The sequence below is a fragment of the Oscarella lobularis genome, chromosome 1 (assembly GCF_947507565.1).
Source record: "Oscarella lobularis chromosome 1, ooOscLobu1.1, whole genome shotgun sequence".
Taxonomy (NCBI): Eukaryota; Metazoa; Porifera; class Homoscleromorpha; order Homosclerophorida; family Oscarellidae; genus Oscarella; species Oscarella lobularis.
Genome location: NC_089175.1, coordinates 7,293,993 through 7,321,535, shown reverse-complemented (window position 1 = coordinate 7,321,535; position 27,543 = coordinate 7,293,993). Strand labels below are relative to the sequence as shown.

Genomic DNA, 27,543 nt, shown 5'->3' with positions numbered 1-27,543 from the left:
CGCAGACATTAGCTAAAATGGCATTGACTATAATTAGTCAGATATGCCATCGTTATCTAAGAAAAATCCTACGTCACATTAGTGCTTATCTCTCAGGGGAAAATCTCACAGGTCCTATACTAATTCCTGTAGTAAAGTTACCTTATGCCTGAAAGTGAGTGAGACACTCAGCTTTGGCCTTCTGCCTCTATTGCTACGATTGTAATAAAAAAGCTAAAAAAATAAAAGAATCTGCAAGAAGTATGATAGGTCTTCGCCTTTTCCACATCCTGTTTTAGTAGTCAGCTGTGTTGCGTGTAAACATCAACAGGGGCGACGTTATTTCTCTGCGAGGGCTAGTCTATGGAGTCATACTGTACGGCTCAACGTAGAACTCCTCTCTCAGCTGCCTGACTAAGTTGTCTACGTTGTCTACTTCTCTTGTCAATCTGACTCCATAGCAATTAGATGAACATTAACCTAAAGAATATAAATAAAACGATGGGTATGACCTAGTGCCTGTTTGCAGTGACACCACAGGGTCAAAAGATAAGCAGAAAACCACGTGGGATGCAGCCACGAACAGATAGCCAGAGCCTACCCCAAGACATTATAGCTGCAGCGCCACCTAAACACAACCAAAAGACTAAACGTAGTCATTACCACGTCTATAGGGGTGAGTTACCATAACTATGAAAAAAAGGCTCTTGCTTTGATAGTTTCCCAGATATCTTTATATCCGTGTCTAGGAGACGCAATATAAGGACAAAGGATCTGTAGACGTTTAAATCCCTAAGAGTCACATGCTAGGATATTGAGCATCTGTACAAATTCAAATCCTTAACTAATTAAAGAGTCGTGTGCTAAGATTGAGGATCTATACAAGCTCAAATACCAATGAGACATGCGTTAGGATTAGGAATCTATAGGCGCTCAAATCCCTAGGAGTCGCGTGCTTAAGTATCCTTCTATTTACTGACGTTAAAAAACAGATACCTTTTATCTGAAACTGTGAATAGAGCCTAAGAAACTCATTTGAGGCGTCGCGAGAATTTTTGTCTCACTGAACCGTGAGCAATGGACAAAATGCACGAGTTTTATTGGGACCCAAAAACACATTTACATTTTCAAAAATTCAACTGATTTTCCTTCATCCCATTCTACTCCCCCCACTACAATTAATTGATTGTCTTTTGTTGTACATGCACCATGTTGCCATCGTCCCTCATTCATTGCTGGCAATGGAAGCCAATCCCCAGACAATTCATCATACATTTCAACATGATTGCTGTATTCCTCCTCCCATCCTCCTCCTGTTGCGACAAGTTTCCCATTCCACGATGACAATTGACACAATTCCTCTGTAGTTGGTTTTATATCAATCCATCCTTGTGTCTCCATTGAGAAACATTCAACTGAATTCGCCGCCCCCATCCCTCCTCCAACAAACATTTTATCATCAATCACAGCCAATGAACACTCCCACCGGTCATTCTTCATTTTCTTTATTAGTTCCCATTCTCCTTTATTAATATCCAAACAATCAACTCGATCACTCCACTTCCCTCCCACAAGATAAATGTTCCCATTGTGTCCAATTGCTGATCTCCTTTCGAGCTGATATTCATCTGGTATTTTAGTAAGTAATTCCAAATCTCTTGCTTCACTTTTCCATTCATAAATACTCGAGAATTGAAGCATGTTATTGATATCCACGACATATCCTTTCCCTTCACATTCAAAGACACTGCATATGTCATTAATCCCCGGCAGATGATGCTTCTTTCCCTCCCACGCTCCCTTCTGAAACTGCAACATTCTCTTCCCCCAACCAACATGTAGCATTCCATTGATTTCAGCCACACGTCCACATGGAAAACAATATTCAAAAGGCATGTTTGGTATGGTTGCATCCCAGTTGAGACTAGCTATTCCCATCGAAGGTCCAATCTAAATATATCAAACTCCCAATCACATATCTATCAACCTAATTTAATAACTTTATTTCTCAATCCGACAACAGTCATTTCGGCGCGAGCAAGATCACTCTTCAATTTCTTCACTTTCTCATTCACAAGTCGATCAATTTCATTCTCTACATAGAAGCTATCGAGTCAATTAAATGCCATCCAAGCACATTCCCCAATAGTACTTCTCTTTCGTGGCTCCAATAAATGCCGAACAACATGCTCTTGTCGTTCCGTTCCTCGTAGAACGTCGACAAACTCCTCGAATGCCGTATCACCTTTTCGCGGCAAAATGTCGACAAGGAGCATGCGCGATTTGTCTTCGTTCGTCTTGGACGGATCGCGCAGCATTGCGTATTGCTCTCGAGAGACGAGTCTCTCGGCGAGAAGACGATCTAGAACGGACATGGGATCGAACACTTCGACGATCGACGGAAGATTGTCGTGGACGCGATTTCTCCATCGTTCATCCATCGCAGACTCTTCTCTCTTCTCTCTTTCGCGGCCGCGGCGAGGAGAACAATGGGGAGATGCGCAGGGAATTGCGCACTAAATAAGAATTGGAGTTTGTTCGGGGGGGAGTCCCCTTTCGAGGGCACGAGATGAATATTTGTACAAAGGTCACTTGACGTCATCAACTTTTGTTTTGTATGCGAGAATTTTTATTGGGACTCAAAAACACATTTACAATTTTCGTCCATTTTGAATAGAGAAGGAGCAAAAAACAGAGCGAGATCGTCGTCAACAAAATGGTTCGGGGGACTTTGGGGCAGAGCTCATAAACATATCTTTGGGGACTCGTATGACGTCAGGCGTAACCAATAGCCAGTCGTCACGTGATGAACGCAGCTTTCTCCAAGAATGACAGCAGAAATGAGCATCGGTCGTGAGTGGACGTCTTCTTCTACCTAGCATAATTGATGAGAGAAGGTAGGAAACGCCTGCATCGACGGGAGAAGTCTCCTCTGCTACATGCTTAGGTCTAGGTACACGAAATGCAAAGATATGGCGCTAGCCAGAACACCAAACACGAACGTCTTGGTAATGCATGCAAGTCGTCGATGCAACGATCGCCTCATATTGTTTTTATAACCGGTAGGAGAGCTGAAAGTGAACTTCTTCTGTTCTCACTCCACTCCAAAAGCATTTTCTAATTAAATATTTAAGAGCAAAGTTTTTGGGCAGACCTAATAGAACCGATAATTGTCTATCTACGAGTTTCCCCTACAATATTTTTCTTAGAGTTAATTAACATTCAATTTGTTAATTCAAATTCGTTCTAAGGTTATGATGCTCAATATTTAGTTGTGAACAAACCATTTGTCTAATTATTCATTCTCAGGTGATGTGATGCTTTATGATAAATTGTGCATGACAAATAGCTGCATTCTTTTTTCTCCTGAGCTCCATGTTATGAAGACAGGAGTTGCATGATCGGTTAGCTTAGGGATTCGTCTATAAGCGCGCGCGTCTTCCGCGAATCTTTCGCGTATAAACCGGTTTGGTGCATGGGAGCGTGCGTGGCCCTTTGCGCTAGAACAACGCAGAGATTTGGGCTAATCCCATGCAGCGTGATGCTCAGTTCCAAGCGCCCGCTCGTAAGCCTGTTGTAATGCTGTATTGTGCGAGCCCCACGCGATTGCACGGTACTTCATTCGAACGATTTGTATTGAAACATAATAATAATTAAAAATATTCTGCCTTTACGTTGCGGTTCATTTAGATGACTAGCGACCAAGCGCGTTTGTTTTCCATCACGTCGAAGGAATACGACAAAAAATCAGTCCGGGGTACAGTAGTACTGAATCGTCACGTGAGTCGCTTTTTTTCATGCAACTGGCCAAAGACGCGAGAAATGAGCGTCCATTCTGCGTGAAAGTCCTGTTCTGCTTGTTACAAATAAAGAGAGGAGGTAGGCAAGCGCGTGAATCGACTCGAGAAGCCCCTTTCGCCGCGTGCTGAGGTGTGGAAGCTCTAAATCCAAAGATCTCGCGACTTCTAGCGTTCTAATGAGACTATCGTGGCGTACCAGACCCGAATGAACTCGCCTGCATAGTCTCCGACGTTTTTGTTTCGTATTAGAGCTCAAAACGGTGGAAGACATGAACTCCAGCGAATTGGGAAACTGAAACGCGAGCAGCAGAAGCAGCAGCGAGTTTTCGACGCTCAGAGAGCAGGAATTGGCTGAAGCGTGAATGGAAACATGTAGGTAAGTCTTTATAGGAGAACTTTGAAAGGATTGCTAAATATAAAAATTAAGGAAGAGACCTTTATATACAGTATCTGAATTTTTTCACTTATCTGTGCGCTAGATAGATAGATAGATAGATAGGTAGATAGATAGATAACCATAAGCTAGATATAGCTCACGGTTGAATCAACGCCATGGTATTGAATTATTCTATCCCAATTCATTTGAGCTAATTTTAATTATTTCTTTAATTTTTTGCAGTTATTGATGTGACGAAGAGGTAGACCGCGGTCCCAACGTCCTCAGCATGACGGGTCGGTCCATTTGCCGGACTGCGGAGATTCGCATCTTTATTCCGTAGATGCGGTCTCCTAAACTGCTTGTATGCCTCCTGGATACGAGGCCTTAGCGTCTAAACTGTCCCATCTCCTGGGTAGGCCTACATCAACTGCTGAAGCAGTTGTGCGGCCCCGAGCTGGAAAACTGCCCACTCACAAGGCGTGTATCTCCGGACGAGGCTACTCTCTATATTGGTAGTCTCTCTTGGAGAACGACGCCCACAGCAAAATATGCCTGACTGCCTATTGATTTTATCAATGGCAGCAGGCACACATTCCCTGTGCCTTGGGATAAACAATGAAGGCACCCGTAGGAACAGACGGTAACTGTTCCTCCTCAGGGAACTTGGGTTAAAGTTCCCTTCTTATAAAAAAAAACTTGGGAACTTTTAATTTTTTAACTACTTCCGGCTTACTTCCGGGTATATGAAATATAAATTTTCTCTTCATTCTCGCCATGATTTGACGTGCGTGCTCTACACACTAGTTTTATTCAAGTAAATACCATTACACTTTTACGTCAAAAAAAAGAGTTATCTGGTCGTTGCTCGTGCAATAAAAATGCAACAATGCATGCAAAAAACGAATGAAGAAACAAACGAACTAAGGTAACTACAAATACGAATAGCGCCTGCATAATTTCATCCACTCCACTCTTCCTAAAAAATGAATAAATAGATAAGGAAGACCGGCATTCTGCCACTTAGTCTCTCACCTTTAATTGAAGCGTTCCCCGTTGAAGCAGACGCTTCCTTTCGACAGCTGAGATGACGACGTAAAAGGCAACGGACACCTAGAAGCAACTAGAGACGGTGACGTCGACGCGGCGTCGCGCTCAATTGAAAAGTGCAATAATCGGTTCCTTGAATAATATAGATAAAAAAGTACTGAGATCTAAAAAGTTTAGAAAAATAATACCTTTGGTGGGTGTTAGCAAACGCAGAATCCAAAACAAATATAAACATAATATCGATTAATAGATCATTTTACCATGATAGGGCTTGAAAGTCGGAATGGCACACGAAGAATTAAACGTCTGGGTCGGAGAAACTTAGAGAAAAAATCCAAAAAGTCTTCAGTACGTCCAAAGTATACTAAAATCAAAAGTCGTCAGAACGTGCACCTAAGAATCCCGTGATGAGAACGGGGCTCTATCTTCATGCATATCCCTAAGAATCTTGTGTTGAGAACAACACTCTATCATCATTCATATCCTTAAGAATCTTAAGTTGAGAACGCGGCTCTATCATCATGCATATCCCTAATGATCTTGAGTTGAGGACGTGACTCTATCATCATGCATATCCCTAATGATCTTGAGTTGAGAAAGGGGCTCTATCATCATGCATATCCCTTAGGATCTTGAGTTGAGAACGGGGCTCTATCATCATGCATGTCCCTTAGGATCTTGAGTTGAGAACGGGGCTCTATCATCATGCATATCCCTTAGGATCTCGTACGCTTACCGACGTTGCATTCGCCGCAATTCATCCGTTTGATAAATTTCCCAGGATGGTGATTTCTTCTTCTTCTCTCTGATTGATATCGTCGAATTGATCCAAGTGTCGAGGAGAGAAAAGACCTGAAAACAAAGTAGGATCAGATGCAAATAAAAATCTATGGTGGTCGTTACCTTGACGTTGAGAAATTTTTGAAGAAGGAATTAAACCATAAAGTACATAACATCTACAAAAAATGAATATTACATATTAAACGCAAAGTCAATTTCGTACTGCGAGATCACACAGGCAACTGATTCCCATTGTTTCATAATAAAATATGTTGAATCGGAGAAGTGACCTAAATAAATGACAAAAAATCAGAGATTCTAAAATCTTCACCTCGCGGATTTCCAACCTACTAAACGCGTTAGATCGACTCTAATTCGCTAGCAAACAGCTTCGCGTGGTCAGATGGCTCGTGCGAGTCGAAATTCGCGAAGAAAAAGAGCCATATAATTGTTTCGGGGACCCAAAGCGTACCTGTTCGTACTTTCGCGCCGTTTTATCGTACTCCAGCGTGAGGTCTTGATCGCATCGTGCTTTGGAGTTGCAGATCGCTGCGAAAAAACGAGGCGAAAGTGATCCACGAAGGCCGCGTGGAGAGATCGCCTTTTCTATCGCGACAAACGGGCTCCTGATCGCTTAGCGCTTACCTAACGCCGTCTCTTGCATTCTTCCTAAGCTTCGAAGCCGTTGTCGTTGCCGCAATCGCCCGTTTTCGTCTTCTACGCCACTCTTCGTTGCTTCTTCGAGATCACGTGTTCGGTTCCTGATGTCCCGTTCGAGGACAAGACCGCGAAAGCCGATCTACGATAATCTAACCGAAACATAAGACGAGAAGCTGTGTGGAAAAGAAACGGCGAACACGAGGCATCGTCCACCATCTTGAACTCGAGGCGACAAAGCTTACGTCATTTATTGCCAGAAATAGAAATGCTGACTAAAATCATGACGCAACATACAGTCAAACCGGTATTGAAACCGGTTTCTATTTTCGCACCTATTCAGAGAAACCAATGAGAGACCAATGTTAACCCACGTGACCTTGACGGACCAATGAGAGCAATGGGTGGGGCTACGCTGTTCGAAAGCAACGCGCACACCGATTTCTCTTCAGTTGAGGCCTAGGGTGGGTGCGGCGCGGAGAAATCTGTGTCTCATCCTTGACGGACTGGCTCGGGAGATTGGCAAAAGGGCAGTCAGGATCGTTGGATCAGCGTGGCCCACGGATTAATCCCGTGCCGGAGCCTCTAAGCAGGGCGATGGGGGGCTTCGGCCTCGGTTCACGCACTGAGCAGAAAGATCGCCTATTCGTCTTATTGTCGCCAAACGAGCACGGCCTGCGTTAGGCAGAGTGGGCACGGCTCGGAGGGGGTGTCGCAAGCGGTCTGGTTGCCGGCACTTATCTCACCAATTGGCACGATTAGATTGCGGATGATCTGGCTCAGGAGACTTCGATTCAGGCATTGCACGTCCTTTCTTGTCGACTCCTACAAACGGTGGTCAGCCGCTCTCCTCCTCAGAAGCCCTGGTTCTTAGCTATATGCTTACCAATGCGGTCAGGTATCGTCGCGCCGGGGGATTCGGTATTAGGGGCCGACTACTCATCCAGGCGGATACTGATTGAGGGGGCCTATGAGGCCAATAAACTCTCCCGAAACTTTTTGGAACCGGTGGTCATCGCTTTGCGGTGGCTGCCATGAGCTACGTAGCGTTCGAACCTCCCCGCGGTGTAGCTCGGGTAACGCTAATACGAACGCATTCACAAAAGGTACGTACAGCAATTATTTTACAGTGACTAATAGGAGTTTGATTTTCAGGTGGGGATGAAGATTGAACGTGCGACGAAGATGAAAACAGTCAAAAAAATTTGTTGGCAAAGACGTACAGAACTTTCGGAAAGACAAACAGCTGTTAAAGAACGAAAGAATGAATGATGGTGATGTTAGATAAGACTTTGGCATAAAAGTACTGTAAAAAATCGCTGTGCGTATTTGAAATAAATAAATTGAGTGCAATTTGAGTACCTGGCCACTCGCCGCGCGAATTACTTTTTGCGTCAGCGAAATACGCTATTAAGCGCGCATTGACAGAGCTACAGTATTATTTAGAATCTAAAAATACAAATAAACGAAAAAATCGGACGACAGTCTAAAACACCTGAAAGCATGAAATGTTTTATCTAACCATTATTGCTGTTGTATGCAGGGTGAACTATTACCTTCTACAAACATCCGTGGACGGCTGATTTTCAAGCACTAGGATCATGCTTACCTGTTTGGGTTGCAGAGTCCAAGTCCTCTGTGCTGGCCATCATTGACATTCACGTAAGTAAGTAACTTCTGAGATGACAATTTCTTCTCTTTCTTCTTCTCTTTCATCTCAGCGTGCGTGTCACGCAAAAGATTGCCATCAGTCATAGTAATGATATCTGGCAAGGAAACTTCTTCTTTATTCATTGGATCTTACATTTAAATCATTAATTTCCCTTTTCCGTCCATGTATATAAAAAAAGATAGGAACTCGGGAGGAATCGGTTGGACAGCCCAACGCTTTTGACGATTAAATTTGGAAACCGTAAAAGTGATTCAATTAGTCTAAATAATAAAATCAAACTCTGAAGTAGATTACATGAGTTTTAGGCAACCACATTATCTGCAGATAATAGATCCAGAAAATATTTTCTATTCCATCTTTGTATGCCGTCTAAAGACGAGACCCTATTAATTAATTAATAACGTTCAGAAACCGAAAAAGAGAGAAAGGGGGGCCCTCCTCTCTTTCTCTCTGTCTACTCTCTCTCATACCTCAGTTTCTTGTCTTCGTGGCTCGCCACCATTCGTAAGTTGTCCAATTGATCTTTAGCGGTCTATTTGGCTTCTTCGTCGACGCCGAATCGACGATTTCGCTGCACAATTCTGTTTCCAGAAGAAAATTTGCTTCACCGAGAAAAAAGGTCGGCAACCGAGACGATTTGTGTCTCATTTGACGATGCAATCGAACGGGCTCAATCCAGAAGATTCCGTGAAACACACAAAGAAAAGGTGAACCTTTACTGCGCGTGCGCACTGGTTGTCAGAGTAATGGCTTCGCTTCGTCAAATACTTCGCGAAAACGACTCCCCCGACGACGACTCTCGAACCATTCAACCCGAGAAACGGGGTTCTCATGAATGCGCGTTGGTCGACGATCATCTTCATCTCTTCGGTGGCCGCGATCGATCAAAATTCTTTCCCCGCAATGAAATCTTTGTAATGAATGGTCGAAGAGCGGAAAAGAAGTGGATCCGTCGATTGACTCGAGGTCGAACGATTCCTCCACCTTGTTTGGGAGCACGATGTGTTGTCATCGACAAAATGATCTACTCATACGGGGGAAAAACAGAGAAGCGTCGTCGCCTGGGAATCGTTTATCGTCTCGATCCGAAGAAAATGGAATGGCTCGAAGTAGCGACGCCTATCGGAGGAAAGAAACCGCACGAACGCTCACATTGCTGTTTGTGTGCGATTGGATCAGGAATGATCATGTTTGGGGGAATCAGCGAAAAGAAGATTCCTCGTGGTCAACTCCAGTCTGGGGCAACTCAGGATAAAAACGGCTGGATTAATGATATTTATGAATTTCGACTTGAAGAGGGAAATGAAAAAGGTGACTCGATTTAATATCAATATGATAATCATTTGAAATATAAACTAGGAATGTGGTTGGATTTGGAATTAAGTGGAACACGACCAAAACCATTTGTTTTCGCTGCCATGGCAACCATCGACGAGCATCGAGCATTACTTCATGGAAGGGACGTGGAGAAAGACTCTCAGTCTATTTTAATTGATTTAAATCGCAAAGTAAACCTGCGTAGTTAAATAATAAATCTGTTAACAATATTTTTAGTTGTGGACTATCATTGATTTCAATGTGAAACCATCTCCAAGACACGACCATACAATTTGTCAATTAGTGACAGAAGGATTAGAAGACGAATCAATGTGTCTTCTCGTTGGTGGTCGAATGGTCGACCAAACAAATTCTGACTATGTTTACGTTTTGGATTGTGACAATTCCAAAGCATATCAGGTTGTTATAATTTTACTTTTATTGAATTTTAAATGATTATTTATATAAAGATGGACGTCAATCCGCAATTGGGAAAAGTTATGTGTCACACATTTCATTCTGTGCAGAACGAAGACAAGACTACTGACGTCATTGTATGTGGTGGTTTCAATTGGGATTGGACATTGAGGCCTATTTTATGTTCGTTTTGTCTTGGTAAATAAATTTTAATTGACTTACGGACATTTAATGAATCGTGTTTTGCAGACGTGAAGAATGAGCCGTACATGAAAATTAGACGAGATATTCTCTCGTCGAGACGGGCGTCAGTTCGTGCCGCAACTTCATCTCCGCGTCTTTCACTTCCAAGTGACAGAGAAGATATTGGAATGATGCAACGCGAGCTCGAGCATTTGCGACGAAGGTGCTCTGAATTGACCGAAGAAAAATCGTCTATCAGGTTATATATTATGTTGTATACTATTGTAAAGTATAACGTTTTTTTGTCTTTAAGAAATGAACTGGTCTCTGCCCAAAGTCTCCTGCAAAAAGAAAACACTCAAATTACGTTAGTTAATTTCGTATATATTGTTTATCTTTGCTTTCACTGTTTAATTTAAATCATTTTGGTAATTTTTCTTCTTTCAGAGAAGAACTGACCTCTTCTCATCGTCTTGTTGAGCGCAAAGACGGAGAAATTGCACAGATCGGGTTATCTATTGAAAGTAATAAATAAATTTTTTCAGCCATTAATTATAGGCGAGAATTAGCGTCTGTTCAAAGAGAAGCATCTATTGCTCAACGTCGTCTTGAACAGGAAAAAGACCAGCAGATTTCTTCCATTCAGTAGCCCCACAAAAAAAATGGGTTCTGCCAATAGTGTATATATTCGTTGTTTTAGACAGGAATTGGCCACGTCTCAACGGCTTGCACAAGATAAAGACGGTGTCATTACTCGCATAAGGTCATTGAAAATGATTTCCAATAATCAAAATAATAAGTGTGTTTTATTTTTTTGAACAGGGAAGAACTTGCGTCATGTCAACGTTTCTTGGAGCGAAAAGATGCAGACATTTCTCAAATCAGGTATACAAAGTAACGTCGTCTTAAACAGCAAAATCACAGTGAATATATGTTTGAATTTATTTCATTTTTCTAAGGGTTGAACTAGCGTCAGTGCAACGTAACCATAGTGTTGCATTGACACGCTGCCAAACTCTGGAGGCATCTCGTAACGAAATGAAACGACGCCTTGAAGAATTCACTGACGTGTTGAACATCAGAGAAGACGAAGTACACCTGACTGATCAAAAAGTAGGATCAGGAGGATTTGCAAGTAAGAACTGAAATGCATAATATCTCGGTTAATATTATGTATTCACACTCAGGCGTTTTTGTGAGCCGTTGGCGCGGAATGACGGTTGCAGTCAAAAAAATCCACGAGCTCATCACGAATCAACGCAACATGGCATTATTCGAACAAGAAGTCCTCGTCTGCAGTCGACTTCATCATCCCAACATCATGACCGTTTGCGGAGCGGTGATGGCCGAAGGAATTCCTCTCCAAATGGTCATGGAATTACTCGAGGGATCAGTGAGCGAAGTCATCGACGCAGCTCATACTACCGGCTCTTACCTGACCATTTACGAGCAATTGTCTATTGCCATTGATATGACGTCAGGTATTTCATATCTTCATCAGATTCGCCCGCGTCCCTACGTCCACGGTGACGTCCGCCCGTCTAATATCCTCGTCACAAGAGATATGAAAGTCAAAGTGGGCGACTTGGGAACGGCTCATCTGATTGAGAGTTCTCTGTCTGCTGGCCCTGTCAGTCAGCAATATCTCGCTCCGGAAAGGTCACCGCGTTCTGATGGCACTGCTGCTGCGAGCTCGTTGCCTAGCGACGTGTACAGCGTTGGCGTTTCTTTGATAGAGATCTTTACCGGGGTGGGTCCCATTCCTGAAGTGAGGCAGACTCAATTGGACGCTCTCGCTAATCGTCCTAATCTCTTAATGCTTTGCTCTCGTTTGATTGATGATGACCCTAACCCTCAGCACAAGAATGCTTTGATGCGCTGAGGAGTGAGTTTAGCGACAGTCAAAGTCGTTTGTCAGCGCTTGGGCTGTTTCCAACGCTACGACTGGTGAAGGGAGTTTTTGGAAGAGACAGTCACAAAGTCGTACTATCAGGTTCTTTTTATTAACTTCAATTTCTGCTGTGTTTTTCGGGCTTTGCTGCTTGTTTTTATCTCTTATTTTTGACACGTCTTTTTTGATATTGTAAATGTTTGAATATCCTCTAAAAATTCATATCCGATCTTTTTTGAAAAAGGCGGTGCTGTTAGCTTGATCGAGGCTTTGCGTTTGTTTGAAAATCTTCCTTTTCGAGCAAGTAGTTGAATTAAAATAGTAGATGATCAAAGACAGTGTATAGGAAGTCACATACATTTTGTTTGCGATCGCGCATTATTGTTGCTAGGCACGTGACTGTTTACAACATGGCGACGAGAAGACGATCTCCGATCTTAGCGCAGAGAAACACTAGCGGCTCAACGGCATCGAAATCACTAAGTTCGTCTTGACCACAACGCAATTACCTTCCAGGTGGATCGCATCGCCAGTAACCGCCCGATCCTCGCCCTAAACAGACATCCAGCTACAAAAACGCGTCAATGAGAGCGCTAGCCGGCCGCCACGAGCCAGTAAAAGCGACTACGCTCACTGCTCGCACTTACAGCACAGGCACTTGCTTCGATTACGTCCCTCCTTCCACACCAAGAATTCTGTCTAAGAGATTAGATGCAAGCCAGATTTATACAGGCTCTGATTATAGTCGCAGCTCTCTTCGACGATCAAATAGCATCGAATCAATTCCATCTCATGTGAACGAACAATTCAAAAACTAACAAGATCAATGAAAGACATTGCAATGGACAGAACGGAATCAGTATATCATTCCTGAGCTCAACAGCGATGATTTGTTATCAGGTAATGAACAAGCGTTGCGGAGAAATTTCTCGCTCCTCTGCCAAACGACTGATAACCATTTCCATACTGAGCAATGAATCTCTCAATGTCCCTTGGAGTGGCATTGCTTCTTCCCTCATGGATCGTTTGAATATATCTCGTACGATCGGGGTTTCGCATGTATACGTAACTGACGCCACCCGGAACGTGGTCAGCATAAACAAATATAATTGATCGTTTTTCGTAGATCAGAAACAAACAACGTATAATAATTGCACTATCGGATGCGTCTTTTATTAAAATATGTCACTCGGACGAATCGTGGGTGAGGCCCCCTTTGAGGGTTTAGAATAACCCGGGCCATTAAACAATTGCTCGCAGTGGATGCTGCGAATATCGCACGCACGTATAATTTGAGCCTAACCGATACACACCTCTAAGCCTGCATTAGCTTGACGGAGAAAAGGATTCGACTTACGATGGAGGAGAGACGAGCCTCGATAGAGCGACGGACAAATTCGTCCCTGCGCCATGGAGAAGCGCTCAAATGCGTCGACTGCGTCGTCTTTCTGTAGGTCTTAGCCGTACCTTAAAACGCAACGATCAACTCGCGCCGGCTGGCTTTTCCTTCTCCTTGGCAACACAAAAAAACAGTAGCGAGACCCCTTCGGGAGCCTCACTTTTTCATCGTCTAGCAAAAGTTCACCATTTCACTGCCGCAAAAAGTGCACGGCGAAAAAAATTATTAATCCTAAAAGATTTACTTTGCTTCTTCGTCAACAGTCACCCGGATATAGACAAGACGTCACTTGACATCAGCTGGTTCCGATTTTCTAGCTGAATCGAACTTGTCCCGCTTTCCGAACGAGCTTCTATTGCTGTTTGTGAGTCGAAATTGCTCATGACACGACTCGATAGCAAGTGAGGCCTCCTAAGGGGTCTCACGAGCAGTTTTGCGCCTCGCGAAACCGAAGGAAATGCTGGAAGAGGTGAATCGATCGATCAGTTTAAGGGTGCAGCTACAGCTGACACTGCGACAGTGCGTTCGACGCGTCTTAGTCGTTCCCCGACGCCTTTTCTCCCTTTCTATGACAGTATTAGCAGCCAAAGGGAAATGCAATGAAAACAAGTGCAAACTGCCATCCATTCGAAAACCCAAAAATCTTTTGGAATGGAGAATTGACGACAGTCCGGCGTCTTGTGCAGACAACAGCGAATACGTTCGACTTGTGCCTGCTCTAGGAAACGCTATCACTTCTCAAGAAATCACATTTCGTTGTGAAAATGGCAAAATAATTTACGTTCGTCCAGGTTGGTGCTATAATCTCCTTTCTATAATAATAATAATAATCATTTTTTGTCCAGTTCATCCTCATGTAATCATTGAGGAATACTCTGAAAAAGATGAAGACTTCATTCTCCAACGTTGCACTGTTAACGGTGTAAATGCCAGGCCAACGTGGTTCTTCCTCGACGTTGCCAAGCGCACTTGGAGACAAATTACATCTAACAGAAAGACGACGTACGTCGTTGAAGGAGATAACAACGACTCACTATTGCACATACCAATCAAGTCCAATTCCGTGTATGGAACGTATAAATGCGTTTTGGAGAATGTAGAGCGCAATATTACCGTTGAACCGCCTCGTAAGTCAGTATCAGCGCCCTTTATAAAATGATATAAAGAATTCATTTTTTTCAAGGTTGTGATACTGTTCATCTTCGAGATGTTCTCAGAAATGGTCGTACACCACGCGGAGCATCTGCGCGGACATCAAGTGGAACGACTTTGACCATTGACTGTTTTTATGACGTTCCAGACGTAGACGTAAAATGTGACGTTGGAAAGTGGGTTTCTGTTCGTGATGCCTCAGAAAACATTTCTGACATATGTTGGAAGTGTCCCTCGTTCGACTCACTTTTGCTTCCTTCAAAACACGTAAACGTCCAACAAAAGTGTGGTCGCAAGTACGAAATTTCTTGTAAAAAAAGATATTATAACTCCAAAAATAGTCAAGGCAAGTTCGATGTAGCATGTCTCAACAAAAATGGAGATCGACCACCAAGTTATTACAAAATTGACCCCTCCTCCTCCTCCTCCTCCGCCAAGTTCAATCCCAATGAAATTGAGTGTACGCCTACTGAGAAACTGAAGAAAACACTTGAACAAGCATGTGATCCTTGTGGGACTCTACCTGGACACGAGGAACTGCTGTATATGATTGCTCCAAAAGGCCGAAAGAAACCTGACTTTGTCAACGTACCGTTTAGGAAGGCTACATGCAAAATAGATGTTGCTTGTTCAGACAACAGACAGGAGACGTTCTACTGTGGTAGCTACTCCTCTCCAACAACAGAGTTCAAGTGGTTCAATCGTGAACGTCAAACTTATGACCAAGTGTGTTAGTATAGAGAGATGTATGACTTTTACTTTTGTTACAAGAAATGCATGTTAAAGATATATTACGGTATATGTAATTTGTTGTCCACCTAATAGAATCTATTGCTAATCATCTGGTGTCATGATGATGATGATGTAAGACGGGACTTCCGCGAATCCCACGTGCGCGTTACGCAAGGGGAGTCCCAACATTGAGATGGGGGAATGTCGAGGGAGGCCGATACCGACGCGAAGATCCCTCACTCTTTCGTCACGCGTTGCCCCGGCCTGACGAAGAAGATGCTTCATCAAAGCGCGTCGCTGCACGATTTGGCGGGCACAAGTCGCGCTCGCAAAGCCGTTCAACTGAATTACGTCGACGACGAGAATCGTCCTTATTACAAGAACGATTGCGCTTGGACGTCCATCGTCGTACCGCCAGACGTTGCGCATCTAAAACGTTCGCAAAAACAGTTCGTCTACGATCATTTATTCGACAAATACGCTCTGAATTCGCTCGGAGAGTGCCACGCCATCAATTGGTGTCTAACGATCGTACCCATGTTGCCCATGAATACGATGAGCGACGGAAATGGCCTTTTGCATGCTACTTCGCTATTCCTTTGGGGTTATCACGATCGCTCTCTCGAGTTACGTCGATCGATTTACGACGCCCTTGTACGGGACTCCAAAGCACAAATTCGCCAACGATGGCACGCTTGGCGCGAACGTGCGAACAAAGATTGTCCCGATTCCATGAAAGTTTCGTACGATACGAAAACGTGGCGTGAAGAGTGGATTATGGTTCTCAATGCCGTCGATCTCGATTCAAAAGCACTCGATCAACAACGTCTCGAAAGTCTCGAAGAAATTCACATTTTCGTTTTGGCCAATGTTCTTCGACGTCCCATCATCGTTCTATCACAGCGCGAAATTCTCGATTTATATGGTCAACCCCTTCAACCTGTTACAATGGGTGGCATCTATTTGCCATTGTTGTGCGATCCTTTGAATTGTTGCAAAACGCCTGTCGTCATTGGATTTGTCAATAGTCATTTTACTCCCATGCTATTCGTCAGTTTGGCCAGTGGTGAACAATTGATGCAAGTCGTTCCTCTCGTTCGCTATGGGGACTTTAATCCATTGCCTGTACATTTTATTGACGCTTCTACGGAAATTCCTCGTAATCTCTGCGAAGATTATTTGGAATTAGTCAAAATTGAAGTTGGTGCGACTTCGCGAAGAACAATCAAAGCGGCCGCTTGCTTTTCTCAACCGCCAAATCATCAAAATCTCTTTGATAATTATGTTCATTATCTGATAGACGAAGAAGAAAAGCGAAATCAACCTCCTCCCCCTCCTCTTCCACAGACATCTTCAAAAATGACGTCATCAAATTTAGGGTTAGGGATAATAACAAATAATGTATTATGATTGTAATTTTTTTAAATTTAGAAATGAACTGGCATCTGCCGAACGTCAAATCGCTCAAATAAGGTTACCTAATATATATTAATTATTATTGATCTTTAACTTCTCCATAAAATTAACTCTTAACGTGAATTTTTTGGTTTTAGAGAAAAACTGAACTCTTCTCATTGTCTTGTTGAACGTAAAGAGGGAGAATTGGCTCAGATCAGGTTATTCATTAAAATTAATAAATAAATTTGGTGTCATCTTTTAATTTTAGGCAAGAATTGGCGTCTGTTCAAAAAGAAGCATCCTTTGCTCAACGTCGTCTTGAACATGAAAAAGACCAACAAATTGCTTCAATTCTGTAGCCACGAAAGAATAGGCTCATCAAATAGTTGATATATTTATTGTTTTTAGAGAGGAACTGACCTCTTCTCGTCGTCTTGTTGAGCGCAAAGACGGAGAAAATGCACAGATCAGGTTATTTATGGAAAGTAATAAATGAATTTTGTTTCATTTTTAATTATAGGCGAGAATTAGCGTCTGTTCGAAGAGAAGCATCTATTGCTCAACGTCGTCTTGAACAGGAAAAAGACCATCAGATTTCTTTCATTCAGTAGCCCCACAAAAAAATGGGTTCTGCCAATAGTGTATATATTCATTGTTTTAGACAGCAATTGGCCACGTCTCAACAGGATAAAGAGGGTGTCATTACTCGACTAAGGTCATTGAAAATGATTTCTAATAATCAAAATAATAAGTGTGTTTTATTGTTTTGAACAGGGAGGATATTGCATCATGTCAACGTTTTTTAGAGCGAAAAGATGCAGACATTTCTCATATCAGGTATACAAAGCAACGTCGTCTTAAACAGCAAAATTACATTCATCATATAATATTCTTTAGGGATGAACTAGCGTCAGTGCAACGTAACCATAGTGTTGCATTGACACGATGCCAAACTCTGGAGGCATCTCGTAACGAAATGAAACGACGCCTTGAAGAATTCACTGACGTGTTGAACATCAGAGAAGACGAAGTACACCTGACTGATCAAAAAGTAGGATCAGGAGGATTTGCAAGTAAGAACTGAAATGCATAATATCTCGGTTAATATTATGTATTCACACTCAGGCGTTTTTGTGAGCCGTTGGCGCGGAATGACGGTTGCAGTCAAAAAAATCCACGAGCTCATCACGAATCAACGCAACATGGCATTATTCGAACAAGAAGTCCTCGTCTGCAGTCGACTTCATCATCCCAACATCACGACCGTTTGCGGAGCGGTGATGGCCGAAGGAATTCCTCTCCAAATGGTCATGGAATTACTCGAGGGATCAGTGAGCGAAGTCATCGACGCAGCTCACACTACCGGCTCTTATCTGACCATTTACGAGCAATTGTCTATTGCCATTGATATGACGTCAGGTATTTCATATCTTCATCAGATTCGTCCGCGTCCCTACGTCCACGGTGACGTCCGCCCGTCTAATATCCTCGTCACAAGAGATATGAAAGTCAAAGTGGGCGACTTGGGAACGGCTCATCTGATCGAGAGTTCTCTGTCGGCTGGCCCTGTCAGTCAGCAATATCTCGCTCCGGAAAGATCACCGCGTTCTGACGGCACTGCCGCTTCTAGCTCGTTGCCTAGCGACGTGTACAGCGTTGGCGTTTCTTTGATAGAGATCTTCACCGGGGTTGGTCCCATTCCTGAAGTGAGGCAGACTCAATTGGACGCTCTCGCTAATCGTCCTAGTCTTTTAATGCTTTGCTCTCGTTTGATATATGATGACCCTAACAATAGACCCTCAGCACAAGAATGCTTTGATGCGCTGAAGAGTGAGTTTAGTGACAGTCAAAGTCGTTTGTCAGCGCTTGGGCTGTTTCCAACGTTACGTCTGGTGAAGGGAGTTTTTGGAAGAGACAGTCACAAAGTCGTACTATCAAGTTCTTTTTATTAACTCGGGCTTTGCTGCTTGTTTTTATCTCTTATTTTTGACACATCTTTTTGATATTGTAAATGTTTGCATGTCCTCTAAAAATTCTTATCCAATCTGTTAGAAAAAGCGGTGCAGATAGCTAGATCGAGGCTTTGCGTCATTTGAAAATCTTCCTTTTCGAGCAATTAGTTGAATTAAAATAGTAGATGATCAAAGACAGGAAGTTACATACATTTTGTTTGCGATCGCGCATTATTGTTGCTAGGCACGTGACTGTTTACAACATGGCGAAGAGGAGACGATCTCCGATCTTACAGCGGAGAAATACTAGCGGCTCAACGGCATCGAAATCACTCAGTTCGTCTAGACCACAACGCAATTACCTTCCAGGGGGATCGCATCGCCAGTTACCGCCCGATCCTCGACCTAAACAGACATCCAGCTACAAAAACGAGTCAATGAGAGCGCTAGCCGGCCGCCACGAGCGAGTAAAAGCGATTACGCCTTTCATGAACGACGCCAGTGCTCATAATGACTGCACAGGCACTCGCTTCGATTACGTCCCTGCTTCCACACCAAGAATTCTGTCTAAGAGATTAGATGCAAGCTAGATTTATTCAGGCTCTGATTATAGTCGCAGCTCTCTTCGACGATCGAATAGTATCGAATCAATTCCATCTCATGCGCAAAGACGGAGAAAATGCACAGATCAGGTTATTTATTAAAATTAATAAATAAATTTTGTTTCAGCTTTCAATTATAGGCAAGAATTGGCGTCTGTTCGTAGAGAAGCATCTTTGGCTCAGCGCCGTAAAGACGAACAAATTTCTTCCATCAGGTTCCAAAGAAAAATACATAATATAACTTTAAAAATTACTCTGCTTTGTAGGGAGGAACTGACGTCAGTGCAACGCCACCGTAGTGTTGCATTGACACGCTGCGAAACCCTTGAAGCATCTCGTGACGAGATGAAGCGACGCCTCGACGAGTTCACTGACGTGTTGAACCTTAGTCCAGACGAAGTTCACCTGTCAAGCCAAAACCTCGGTTCAGGATCTTTTGCAGGTGAATGTAATAAATAGTTATTTATTTAAATTTATAATTGCGTATATCACTAAGGCGTTTCCGTGGGCCAATGGCGCGGAATGAGAGTCGCCGTGAAGAAAATTCACGAGCTCATTACAAGTCAACGCAACGTGGCAATGTTTCGACGAGAAGTCCTCGTATGCAGTCGACTCCATCATCCCAATATAATGATCGTATGTGGAGCGGTCATAACCGAAGGATCTCCTCTCCAAATCGTCATGGAATTACTCGAAGGATCCGTCAGTGAAGTCATCGACGCCGCCCACGCATCCGGATCCTATTTGACCAATTACGAGCAGCTGTCTATTGCCATGGATATGACGTCAGGTATATCGTATCTTCATCAGATTCGTCCTCGAGCCTACGTCCACGGCGACATTCGCCCGTCAAATGTTCTCGTCACGAGAGATATGAAGGTAAAAGTGGGTGACTTGGGAGCGGCTCGTATTATCGAGAGTTCTCTGTCCGCTGGTCCAATGAGCCCTCCTTATCTCGCTCCAGAAAGGTTGCCTGAGTGTGGCAGTCCTGCCACTTCGAGCACGTTGAATAGTGACGTGTACAGCGTGGGCGTGTCATTACTTGAGATCTTCACGGGTGTGGGTCCTATTCCAGAGGAGAGGCAGACTCAGCTTGATGCTCTTGCTAGTCGTCCTGATTTATTCATGCTTTGCTCTTGCTTGATTGGTCGTAATCCCGCCAATCGAATGTCAGCACAAAGGTGCTTTGAAACGCTAAAAGTCAATTTTGCCGAACATCAAAGAGGTTTAACAGCTGAAAACATTCTTACAGCAAAGAGAATAGTTAGTGGTGTTTTTGAAGGAGGCACTCATAGGGTCATCCTCCAAAAAATATCAATCGATTGAACGATTATGTGTGCCTTTGTTCCCTGTTTTTGATGTTTCTTAGGCATTTTTCTAGACTTTTGTGTTTGTTATTTTGGTACCTGTTCGACGAAAGTACTTTTTAACATAACTTTTTTGTGTTGTTTCTGTTGATGAATATAATTTCTCGACAGAAATTGATTTTTTATTATTCTGTTTGACTGCGAAAGTGCGTTTAATAACGTATGTCTCTAACGTTATTTTTTCTGGAAGTTTTCATTTTTGCTTTCTTAGTTTCCTAAATAGCTTTTTGCATAGTTACCTACACCCGAGAGAAATTACTGCCACTGGTTGCCTTTTGTTGGGAGCCCGTATGTCTGGGTAGGTTAATTACTTAAACAGCTTTTCCACAAACAAAACAGAAAAGCGTTTGCCTTACTCAGACATACGGGCCACCCAAGTATTAGAGATGCGTTTTAAAAATATTCCATGATCTGTTGATAGACGTGAGAGAACAGCAATTTGTTGAAACGTTTAATAATTAATATAAATTACCAAAACTAGACAACTAAAAAGATGTAAATTGTTTCTTAACTAACAAGTGGCGTCGGCCAAACACACAAAAAATGAAAATCTTGTCTCATCCGTAGACCGCCGCCCAGTTTCTAAACAAATTGCCTAACGGATATAAATCTTTTTTTCAGATTTAGCCAACCATTGTAGAATTCCACCGTTTCTCTTGGTTGTCCCGTCCACCAAAAATGAGGAATCCTCAATTGAAAAAGAGTTTGATTTGAATATGATAAATCAATATCACATACTGCACGCATGGTCAAAATGTAGAAAACAACCTTGCAAAAATTCCTCATCGCACCGCTAAGTCTTCGTCCTGCCACAACAAAAGAAGCAAAGTCACTGACATTCACAGAATAACTTGGACACTTATCTGATCCATCATAGTTAACGCCCCTCCAATGACGTAACGACTCAGACGTCCCTAGAAAATGAGCATGGATTCTAAACTAGAACCATTCCAAAGTACCTCACCTATCATAGTCCTTGCCTTGAGATGTTTTAATTTCAATCATTAATTTCTCTCTCCGTCCATATACGTATACAAAGAAGATATAGGAACTCGGGTGGGAATGTGTCAGGTGAGGAATCGGTTGGACAGCCCAACGCTTTTGACGAATAAATTTGGAAACGCCTACAACCGTAAAAGTGATTTAATTAGTCTAACTAACAAAATCGAACTCTGAAGTAGATTACATTAGTTTTAGGGAACCATGTTATCTGCAGAAAATAGATCCAGAAAATATTTCTATTCCATCATTGTATGCCACCTAAAGACGAGGCCCTATAAATAACACTCAAAAACCGAAAAAGAGAGAAAGGGACCCCTCCTCTCTTTCTCTTTCTACTCTCTCTCATACCTCAGTTTCTTGTCTTCGTCGCTCGCCACCTGATCTTTAGCGGTCTATTTGGCTTCTTCGAGAAAAATTGCTTCACCGAGAAAACAGCTAGGTCGACAACAAGGACGATCTGTGTCACATTTGGTGATGCAATCGAACGGGCTCAATCCAGAACATTCCGTGCAGAAAGAAACGATGAACATTTACTGCGCGTGCGCGCGCACTGGTTGCCAGAGAAATAAATGGCGTGGCTGTAGCCTCGCAAGCCAGACCCTTACGAGCAGGAGGCTGTTCGTTTGGTAGCTTTAGCGCGCGAGGTGTGTGGGCGCGGTCTTGCCTCACTGCTCGTGGGGTCTGGTACCACTTGCGTACGTCATCGACCCCCTTCGGCACGTGACCACGGGTTAGCATAACTTACTTAGCACTCTCTAATTAGTTAAGTAGTTAAGCGGTGATCAGTGTCTTTGACTACCAGTGCGCATTCGCAGTCAGCCTAAAGATGTCCGCGATTTCGCTTGATAGCGACTTTCGATCGGAACGCGCGAGATGGCAACCACTCTGCAGGGACTAGACGCGCACGCAGATGACGAAAGGCATTTTCCAGGCTTTCACAGTGGCCAGAGTCTTCTACTGTACCCGTTCTCGTCGTCCAAGTGCTTCGGAATAGAACGGTCTGCCTTCCACCGCCATGACTTTTAACGGGCCTCGTGACAGTAATTAGAGAGTGCTAAGTAAGTTATGCTAACCCGTGGTCACGTGCCGAAGGGGGTCGATGACGTACGCAAGTGGTACCAGACCCTACGAGCAGTGAGGCAAGACCGCGCCCACACACCTCGCGCGCTAAAGCTACCAAACGAACAGCCTCCTGCTCGTAAGGGTCTGGCTTGCGAGGCTACGTGGCTGCCGGCGTGGCTTCGTCCAACACTTCGAAAAAACGACTCTTCCGACGACGACGATCAAGCTATCTTACCTGAGGAGCGGTATGCTCCTGAATGCGCGTTGGTCGGTGATCATCTTCATCTCTTCGGTGGCTCCCATGGATATAAATACTTTCCCCGCAATGAATTCTTTGTGACGAATGTTCGAAGAGCGGAAAAGAAGTGGATCCGTCGATTGACTCGCGGTCGAACTATTCCTCCACCTTGTGAGGGAGCACGATGTGTTGTCATCGACAAGATGATCTACTCATACGGGGGAAGAACAAAAGAGGGTCATTCCCTGGGAATCGTTTATCGTCTCGATCCAAAGAAAATAGAATGGATCGAAGTAGCGACGCCTATCGGAGGAAAAAAACCGCACGAACGCTCATACTGCTGTTTGTGTGCGATTGGATCAAGAATGATCATGTTTGGAGGTTTGAGCGAAAAGAAGATTCCTCGTAATCAACTCCAGTCTCAGGCAACTCAGAATGAATGCGACTGGAGTAATGATATTTATGAATTTCGACTTGAAGAGGGAAATGAAAAAGGTGACTCAATTTAATATCAATTTTTAATAATTTGAAATATGAGCTAGGAATGTGGTTTGATTTGGAATTAAGTGGAACACGACCGAAACCACTTGTTGCCGCTGCCATGGCAACCATTGACGAGCATCGAGCATTACTTCATGGAAGGGACGTGGAGAATGAATCTCACTCTTTTTTGATAAATTTTAATCTCAAAGTAAACCTGCGTAGTTAAATAATAAATATTTTTAGCAATATTTTTAGTTTTGGACACTCATTAATTTCAATGTGAAACCATCACCAAGGCGGGACCATACGATTTGTCATTTAGTTACAGAAGGTTTGGAAGACGAATCAATTTGTCTTCTCGTTGGTGGTCGAATGATCGACAAAACAAATTCTGACTATGTTTACGTTCTGGATCGTGGCAATTTCATTGCGTATCAGGTTGCTATAATTTTATTTTCATTGAATATTTAGTTATTATTTGTAAAGATGGACGTAGATCCAGAATTTGGCGAAGTTGTTTGTCACACATGTCATTGTGTGCCGAGCGATAACAAGACTACTGACGTCATTGTCTGTGGTGGTGTCAATTGGGATTTTTCATATAGGCCTATTTTAAGCTGCTTTTGTCTTGGTAAATAAACTCTAATTGACTTAGGGAGTAACGTTTAATGAATAATGTTTTGCAGACGTGAAGAACGAGTCATACATGAAAATTAAACGAGAAATTCTCTCGTCGAGACGGGCGACAGTTTGTGCAACTTCATCTCCGCGTCTTTTACTTCCAAGTGACAGAGAAGATATTGCAGTGATGCTACGCTTGATGGAGCATTCGCGACAAAGGTGCTCTGAATTGACCGAAGAAAAATCCTCTATCAGGTTTTTTATTATGTCTAATATGATTTTAATTATAGTTTTCTTTTTTAAATTTAGAAATGAACTGGCCTCTGCCCAACGTCAAATCACTCAAATAAGGTTACGTAATTGATATATTAATTATTTTTATCGTGAGCTTCTCTACAATATTAATTCTTTACGTGAATTTTTTTGTGGTTTTAGAGAAAAACTGAACTCTTCTCATTGTCTTGTTGAACGTAAAGATGGAGAATTGGCTCAGATCAGGTTATTTTTTAAAATTAATAAATGAATTTGGTGTCATCTGTTAATTATAGGCAAGAATTGGCGTCTGTTCAAAGAGAAGCGTCTTTCGCTCAACGTCGTCTTGAACAGGAAAAGGACCAACAGATTGCTTCAATTCAGTAGCCACGAAAAAAATAGGGTTAGCCGATAGTTGATATATTTATTGTTTTTAGAGGGGAACTGGCCACTTCTCAACGGCTTGCACAGAAAAAAAGACGGAGTGATTGCTCAAATCAGGTCATTGAGAATAATGCTTCATAAATAAATTATGAAATGCTGTTTTACGTCATTACAAAATAAAAAGAGAAATGTTTATTGATAGCATGAAGTGTTTTACTTTAGAGAAGAACTGACGTCTTCCCAACGTCGTCTGCAGGTTAAAGAAAAAGAAATGATTCAAATAAGGTATTATCCGTTCTGTGAACCACCTGCTCCAAGGGAAGATTATTCTGTTTGTATAGGAAAGAACTCGCTGACTCTAGACTAGGAGGTGAGAAGAGATAGTGTAGTTTTTGGCTTCGTCACATTCATTTCTTGCAGATGCATTTCCGAAGGAAATCAACAAGTCCCTCACTCACGTCGTCGCGATACTAGTTGAAGCAAAATGGCAAAAGTTTGCTGTTTGTTTGGGACAACAAGCCAATGCCATACCGCAGTACAAAGAAAAGTCTGATGAGAATTTTATTCGGGCTATGATGATCATAGAGGATTGGGTAGCAAAACGCGGTCGAGAGGCAACGGCAAATGCTCTTATTGAAGCGTGTGAGGAGTGTGGCATTCACAAAGATAACATTGAAGCTGCTTATAGAGAGAAGTCGAAGTCGTGAAATTTCTCCCTAATTAATTCTTGCTTTTGTTTTGAATTTTCTTTTTACTTTTTTTTGTATGATTTTGCTTTTCTGGCTTGAGCTTCCTGTGTTTGCGATTGCGCAAATTGTAGTTGCTAGGCACGTGACTGTTTGCAACATGGCGACGACAAGAGGATCTCCGATGTTCCAGCGGAGAAATATAAGCGGCTCAACGGCATCGAAATCACTAAGTTCGCCGAAACCACAACGCAAATACCTTCCAGGGGAATCGACTCGCCTGTTTTCACCCGATCCTCGACCTAAACAGATATCCAGCTACAAAAACGAGTCCATGAGAGCGCTAGCCGGCCGCCACGAGCCTGTAAAAGCGACTACGCCTTTCAGGAACGACGCCATGCAGTTCTCGTAAATACAGCACATGCAGGCACTCGCTTCGATTACGTCCCTGCTTCCACACCAAGAATTCTGTCTAAGAGATTAGATGCAAGTCAGATTTATACAGGCTCTGATTATAGTCGCAGCTCTCTTCGACGATCGAATAGCACCGAATCAATTCCATCTCATGTGACTGTAACTCGTTCGCGTTCGAATTCGTCGAAAGACGATTTCTACTGCCAGAAACGAAACTCACATCATTATCAAGAGAAAAATTGACTTGGGACGAGATCGTGATAATTCTACGATGACACGACGAAAATCAAATTTCGAGACGTCTGTTTGTTGAAAGGGTCTCGTGGGTCTTCGTAATTTGGGAAATACGGTGAGCTCAAATTTTATTTTCGTTATTTTTGCGTGTTTATTTTTTTCTCAGTGTTTTATGAATTCCATGCTTCAGTGTTTGAGTCAAACGCGACTTCTAACCGACTTCTTTGTCTCGGATAAGTACGAGACGAAATTGAATAACAAAAGTCACATGAAAAGGCGTTTCTAGAAGAACTTCTTTTAGGGAGTTTTCTATTTCTATTAGACTTTTCAAGTCTCAGCGGCGAATCTCCATCACCTTGTTTTCTTAATTGGAAATGTTGGCGTAGAGAGCTTTGCTCGCCAGCAACAGTTAGGTCAATTTGATAGAATGACTGAAACGGCTGCCTAAGCAGTGACGATGTCAACGCGTAAATTTCCACAGCTAAACAACCTTTCAAGAACAATTACAGTAGCACGTTTTACGACGGTATTGCGCTATATGTCTCACCAGTATTGTCAGCGTAGGCACCAATCATTTCTCGAGTCAAACCTAACCCGTCTTTGGCGACTATAAGTACCCGAACTTTGCGGCTTGAAGGAGCTTGGCTGGTCCATGCAATTGTTCCTCGAACGACAAGGTCGTCGGACGATACGTACCAGCCCTGTCTAAAGCCCGGCAATGTTACCCTGGTCCTCTCCTCGGAAGCTAAACAACTCTAATAATTCTTATATCTTTGTTATTATGAGGGGCATCATACTGTAAAAAATAACCGATTGAAACGTGTAGTTTGGACGTCGTTTGTTGAGTTCACACATTGTGCCGTCGTGAGAGTTGGCTGCCATTGACTTTCAGACACTTCTCTTGAGCAAAAACGATTTGACTCGTCTTCAAAAATGAGAAATTAGACAGAACCTTAGCAGAAAGAAACTAATGGCAGTAGAAACTCACCATAGCTTTGTAAAAGACAGAAGATGTGTGCAAAGTTCTTCCACGATAAATGCGCATCTGTTGTTAACGTCTATAGAACGCAGCAATGCCAGTCTCAATTGAATAGCGTTAGCAGTTAAATAAATAGTAATCTTGCCTGCCAGTCGTCTGCTGTCAGCATTGTATACAAACGCTGACTTGACGTCAGTTTTGTCGCAGGTTCTAGTAAACACGTTTCCGGTGAAATTTATTTTCAGACACGCATCATCGACGTTTGAATGCATCGTGACGAAATCAGCACTCATATCTGCTTAATTATGTATTGAAAGAATCACGCTGTCCTATAGATACGCTTTTATTTCTTACCGTATGTAAAAATCGCTGAAAGAAACAGCGTTTCGTCAGTGTCATTAAAACTGGTGCCACATGGAATAGAAGACAGTTGATCGTTTTTGCTATCGACGTGGAGCACGTAA

At 42.8% G+C, this 27,543-nt stretch overlaps 7 protein-coding genes and 3 long non-coding RNA genes across 23 annotated transcripts; 6 read left to right on the top strand and 4 right to left on the bottom strand.

Annotated features, from left to right (window-relative positions):
* Positions 1-1,054: 1,054 nt before the first annotated feature.
* LOC136195180 (uncharacterized) lies at positions 1,055-2,475 on the bottom strand. Its single transcript, XM_065984806.1, has 3 exons — positions 2,132-2,475; positions 1,980-2,074; positions 1,055-1,929 (listed from the first exon to the last, which is right to left on the bottom strand). The coding sequence occupies exons 1-3, from the start codon at positions 2,418-2,420 to the stop codon at positions 1,099-1,101; spliced, it is 1,215 nt and encodes a 404-aa protein (XP_065840878.1). The 5' UTR covers positions 2,421-2,475; the 3' UTR covers positions 1,055-1,098.
* On the top strand, positions 2,280-4,856 carry LOC136199575 (uncharacterized). Its single transcript, XR_010673103.1, has 4 exons — positions 2,280-2,876; positions 2,933-2,987; positions 3,046-3,858; positions 4,029-4,856. It is a non-coding gene; the product is annotated as an uncharacterized lncRNA (long non-coding RNA).
* Positions 4,857-4,957: 101 nt separating this feature from the next.
* LOC136196040 (uncharacterized) lies at positions 4,958-6,755 on the bottom strand. 7 transcript variants are annotated; one of them, XR_010673004.1, is made up of 8 exons: positions 6,631-6,755; positions 6,333-6,534; positions 6,209-6,275; positions 6,109-6,161; positions 5,942-6,057; positions 5,394-5,569; positions 5,191-5,337; positions 4,958-5,134 (listed from the first exon to the last, which is right to left on the bottom strand). XR_010673004.1 is itself a non-coding variant. In XM_065987297.1 (8 exons), the coding sequence occupies exons 1-6, from the start codon at positions 6,647-6,649 to the stop codon at positions 5,457-5,459; spliced, it is 435 nt and encodes a 144-aa protein (XP_065843369.1). In that variant the 5' UTR covers positions 6,650-6,755; the 3' UTR covers positions 4,958-5,134; positions 5,191-5,337; positions 5,394-5,456. The 7 variants fall into 7 exon arrangements, 4 of the variants coding, with proteins under 4 accessions (XP_065843369.1, XP_065841961.1, XP_065844101.1 ...); XR_010672944.1 differs by having other exon boundaries at positions 6,337-6,534; XR_010672848.1 differs by having other exon boundaries at positions 6,458-6,534.
* Positions 6,756-7,787: 1,032 nt separating this feature from the next.
* Positions 7,788-9,068, bottom strand: LOC136188714 (uncharacterized). Of its 2 annotated transcripts, XR_010670290.1 has the most exons (6): positions 8,785-9,068; positions 8,628-8,683; positions 8,252-8,574; positions 8,165-8,201; positions 8,005-8,091; positions 7,788-7,948 (listed from the first exon to the last, which is right to left on the bottom strand). It is a non-coding gene; the product is annotated as an uncharacterized lncRNA (long non-coding RNA). The 2 variants fall into 2 exon arrangements; XR_010670289.1 differs by having other exon boundaries at positions 7,789-7,948; positions 8,005-8,201.
* Positions 9,042-12,365, top strand: LOC136188701 (uncharacterized). 2 transcript variants are annotated; one of them, XM_065976472.1, is made up of 12 exons: positions 9,042-9,625; positions 9,674-9,822; positions 9,869-10,051; positions 10,102-10,246; positions 10,298-10,490; positions 10,545-10,598; positions 10,679-10,741; positions 10,790-10,876; positions 10,932-10,994; positions 11,054-11,116; positions 11,191-11,366; positions 11,419-12,365. In XM_065976472.1, the coding sequence occupies exons 1-12, from the start codon at positions 9,061-9,063 to the stop codon at positions 12,111-12,113; spliced, it is 2,436 nt and encodes an 811-aa protein (XP_065832544.1). In that variant the 5' UTR covers positions 9,042-9,060; the 3' UTR covers positions 12,114-12,365. The 2 variants fall into 2 exon arrangements, with proteins under 2 accessions (XP_065832544.1, XP_065832554.1); XM_065976482.1 differs by lacking the exon at positions 10,545-10,598.
* A 1,496-nt stretch (positions 12,366-13,861) lies between these two features.
* On the top strand, positions 13,862-15,481 carry LOC136190067 (uncharacterized). The gene is made up of 3 exons (XM_065978144.1): positions 13,862-14,312; positions 14,367-14,648; positions 14,705-15,481. Exons 1-3 carry the CDS (start codon positions 13,979-13,981, stop codon positions 15,406-15,408), a joined length of 1,320 nt encoding a protein of 439 aa, XP_065834216.1. The 5' UTR covers positions 13,862-13,978; the 3' UTR covers positions 15,409-15,481.
* Positions 15,482-15,585: 104 nt separating this feature from the next.
* LOC136190056 (uncharacterized) lies at positions 15,586-18,858 on the top strand. The gene is made up of 10 exons (XM_065978134.1): positions 15,586-16,784; positions 16,837-16,878; positions 16,959-17,021; positions 17,072-17,158; positions 17,212-17,274; positions 17,324-17,410; positions 17,465-17,518; positions 17,578-17,640; positions 17,701-17,876; positions 17,929-18,858. The coding sequence occupies exons 1-10, from the start codon at positions 15,607-15,609 to the stop codon at positions 18,753-18,755; spliced, it is 2,640 nt and encodes an 879-aa protein (XP_065834206.1). The 5' UTR covers positions 15,586-15,606; the 3' UTR covers positions 18,756-18,858.
* A 180-nt stretch (positions 18,859-19,038) lies between these two features.
* Positions 19,039-20,833, top strand: LOC136191741 (probable serine/threonine-protein kinase DDB_G0281745). Of its 3 annotated transcripts, none has more exons than XM_065980244.1 (5): positions 19,039-19,222; positions 19,278-19,447; positions 19,498-19,572; positions 19,624-19,799; positions 19,854-20,833. In XM_065980244.1, the coding sequence occupies exons 2-5, from the start codon at positions 19,335-19,337 to the stop codon at positions 20,681-20,683; spliced, it is 1,194 nt and encodes a 397-aa protein (XP_065836316.1). In that variant the 5' UTR covers positions 19,039-19,222; positions 19,278-19,334; the 3' UTR covers positions 20,684-20,833. The 3 variants fall into 3 exon arrangements, with proteins under 3 accessions (XP_065836316.1, XP_065836384.1, XP_065836261.1); XM_065980312.1 differs by having other exon boundaries at positions 19,039-19,447; positions 19,854-20,582; positions 20,640-20,833; XM_065980189.1 differs by having other exon boundaries at positions 19,039-19,447.
* A 335-nt stretch (positions 20,834-21,168) lies between these two features.
* On the bottom strand, positions 21,169-22,372 carry LOC136187098 (uncharacterized). Of its 2 annotated transcripts, none has more exons than XR_010669850.1 (6): positions 22,075-22,372; positions 21,911-21,998; positions 21,689-21,848; positions 21,463-21,638; positions 21,357-21,412; positions 21,169-21,306 (listed from the first exon to the last, which is right to left on the bottom strand). It is a non-coding gene; the product is annotated as an uncharacterized lncRNA (long non-coding RNA). The 2 variants fall into 2 exon arrangements; XR_010669849.1 differs by having other exon boundaries at positions 21,911-21,984.
* A 247-nt stretch (positions 22,373-22,619) lies between these two features.
* LOC136199721 (kelch domain-containing protein 2-like) lies at positions 22,620-25,610 on the top strand. Of its 3 annotated transcripts, XM_065990013.1 has the most exons (13): positions 23,278-23,407; positions 23,452-23,521; positions 23,569-23,717; positions 23,765-23,947; positions 23,996-24,140; positions 24,196-24,385; positions 24,440-24,481; positions 24,566-24,628; positions 24,679-24,765; positions 24,820-24,883; positions 24,989-25,051; positions 25,108-25,136; positions 25,187-25,603. In XM_065990013.1, exons 3-11 carry the CDS (start codon positions 23,571-23,573, stop codon positions 25,025-25,027), a joined length of 960 nt encoding a protein of 319 aa, XP_065846085.1. In that variant the 5' UTR covers positions 23,278-23,407; positions 23,452-23,521; positions 23,569-23,570; the 3' UTR covers positions 25,028-25,051; positions 25,108-25,136; positions 25,187-25,603. The 3 variants fall into 3 exon arrangements, with proteins under 3 accessions (XP_065846084.1, XP_065846083.1, XP_065846085.1); XM_065990011.1 differs by having other exon boundaries at positions 22,621-23,521; positions 25,187-25,610; XM_065990012.1 differs by lacking the exons at positions 24,679-24,765; positions 24,820-24,883; positions 24,989-25,051; positions 25,108-25,136; positions 25,187-25,603 and having other exon boundaries at positions 22,620-23,521; positions 24,440-24,513; positions 24,566-24,602.
* Positions 25,611-27,543: the final 1,933 nt, after the last annotated feature.

Bases quoted from the DNA above. Each gene is read 5' to 3' on its own strand.
- LOC136190067 (XM_065978144.1), top strand. From the start codon at position 13,979: ATGCTGGAAGAGGTGAATCGATCGATCAGTTTAAGGGTGCAGCTACAG. The intron at 14,313-14,366 runs GTTGGTGCTATA...TTTTTTGTCCAG, and splicing joins AATAATTTACGTTCGTCCAG to TTCATCCTCATGTAATCATT. The intron at 14,649-14,704 runs GTAAGTCAGTAT...ATTTTTTTCAAG, and splicing joins TATTACCGTTGAACCGCCTC to GTTGTGATACTGTTCATCTT.
- LOC136195180 (XM_065984806.1), bottom strand. From the start codon at position 2,420: ATGGATGAACGATGGAGAAATCGCGTCCACGACAATCTTCCGTCGATC. The intron at 2,075-2,131 runs GTACTATTGGGG...GCTTCTATGTAG, and splicing joins ATTGGAGCCACGAAAGAGAA to AGAATGAAATTGATCGACTT. The intron at 1,930-1,979 runs GTTATTAAATTA...TGATATATTTAG, and splicing joins TTGTCGGATTGAGAAATAAA to ATTGGACCTTCGATGGGAAT.
- LOC136188701 (XM_065976472.1), top strand. From the start codon at position 9,061: ATGGCTTCGCTTCGTCAAATACTTCGCGAAAACGACTCCCCCGACGAC. The intron at 10,491-10,544 runs GTTATATATTAT...TTTGTCTTTAAG, and splicing joins GAAGAAAAATCGTCTATCAG to AAATGAACTGGTCTCTGCCC. The intron at 11,117-11,190 runs GTATACAAAGTA...CATTTTTCTAAG, and splicing joins GCAGACATTTCTCAAATCAG to GGTTGAACTAGCGTCAGTGC.
- LOC136191741 (XM_065980244.1), top strand. From the start codon at position 19,335: ATGCAAGCTAGATTTATTCAGGCTCTGATTATAGTCGCAGCTCTCTTC. The intron at 19,573-19,623 runs GTTCCAAAGAAA...TCTGCTTTGTAG, and splicing joins GAACAAATTTCTTCCATCAG to GGAGGAACTGACGTCAGTGC. The intron at 19,800-19,853 runs GTGAATGTAATA...TATATCACTAAG, and splicing joins CGGTTCAGGATCTTTTGCAG to GCGTTTCCGTGGGCCAATGG.
- LOC136196040 (XM_065985889.1), bottom strand. The intron at 6,058-6,108 runs GTAACGACCACC...CTTTGTTTTCAG, and splicing joins AAAAATTTCTCAACGTCAAG to GTCTTTTCTCTCCTCGACAC. The intron at 5,570-5,941 runs GTAAGCGTACGA...TTTTGATTTTAG, and splicing joins TTGCGGCGAATGCAACGTCG to TATACTTTGGACGTACTGAA.
- LOC136199721 (XM_065990011.1), top strand. From the start codon at position 22,792: ATGCTAACCCGTGGTCACGTGCCGAAGGGGGTCGATGACGTACGCAAG. The intron at 23,948-23,995 runs GTTGCTATAATT...TTATTTGTAAAG, and splicing joins GCAATTTCATTGCGTATCAG to ATGGACGTAGATCCAGAATT. The intron at 24,141-24,195 runs GTAAATAAACTC...AATGTTTTGCAG, and splicing joins TTTAAGCTGCTTTTGTCTTG to ACGTGAAGAACGAGTCATAC.
- LOC136190056 (XM_065978134.1), top strand. From the start codon at position 15,607: ATGTCGAGGGAGGCCGATACCGACGCGAAGATCCCTCACTCTTTCGTC. The intron at 16,785-16,836 runs GTTAGGGATAAT...TTTTAAATTTAG, and splicing joins ATGACGTCATCAAATTTAGG to AAATGAACTGGCATCTGCCG. The intron at 16,879-16,958 runs GTTACCTAATAT...TTTTGGTTTTAG, and splicing joins CGTCAAATCGCTCAAATAAG to AGAAAAACTGAACTCTTCTC.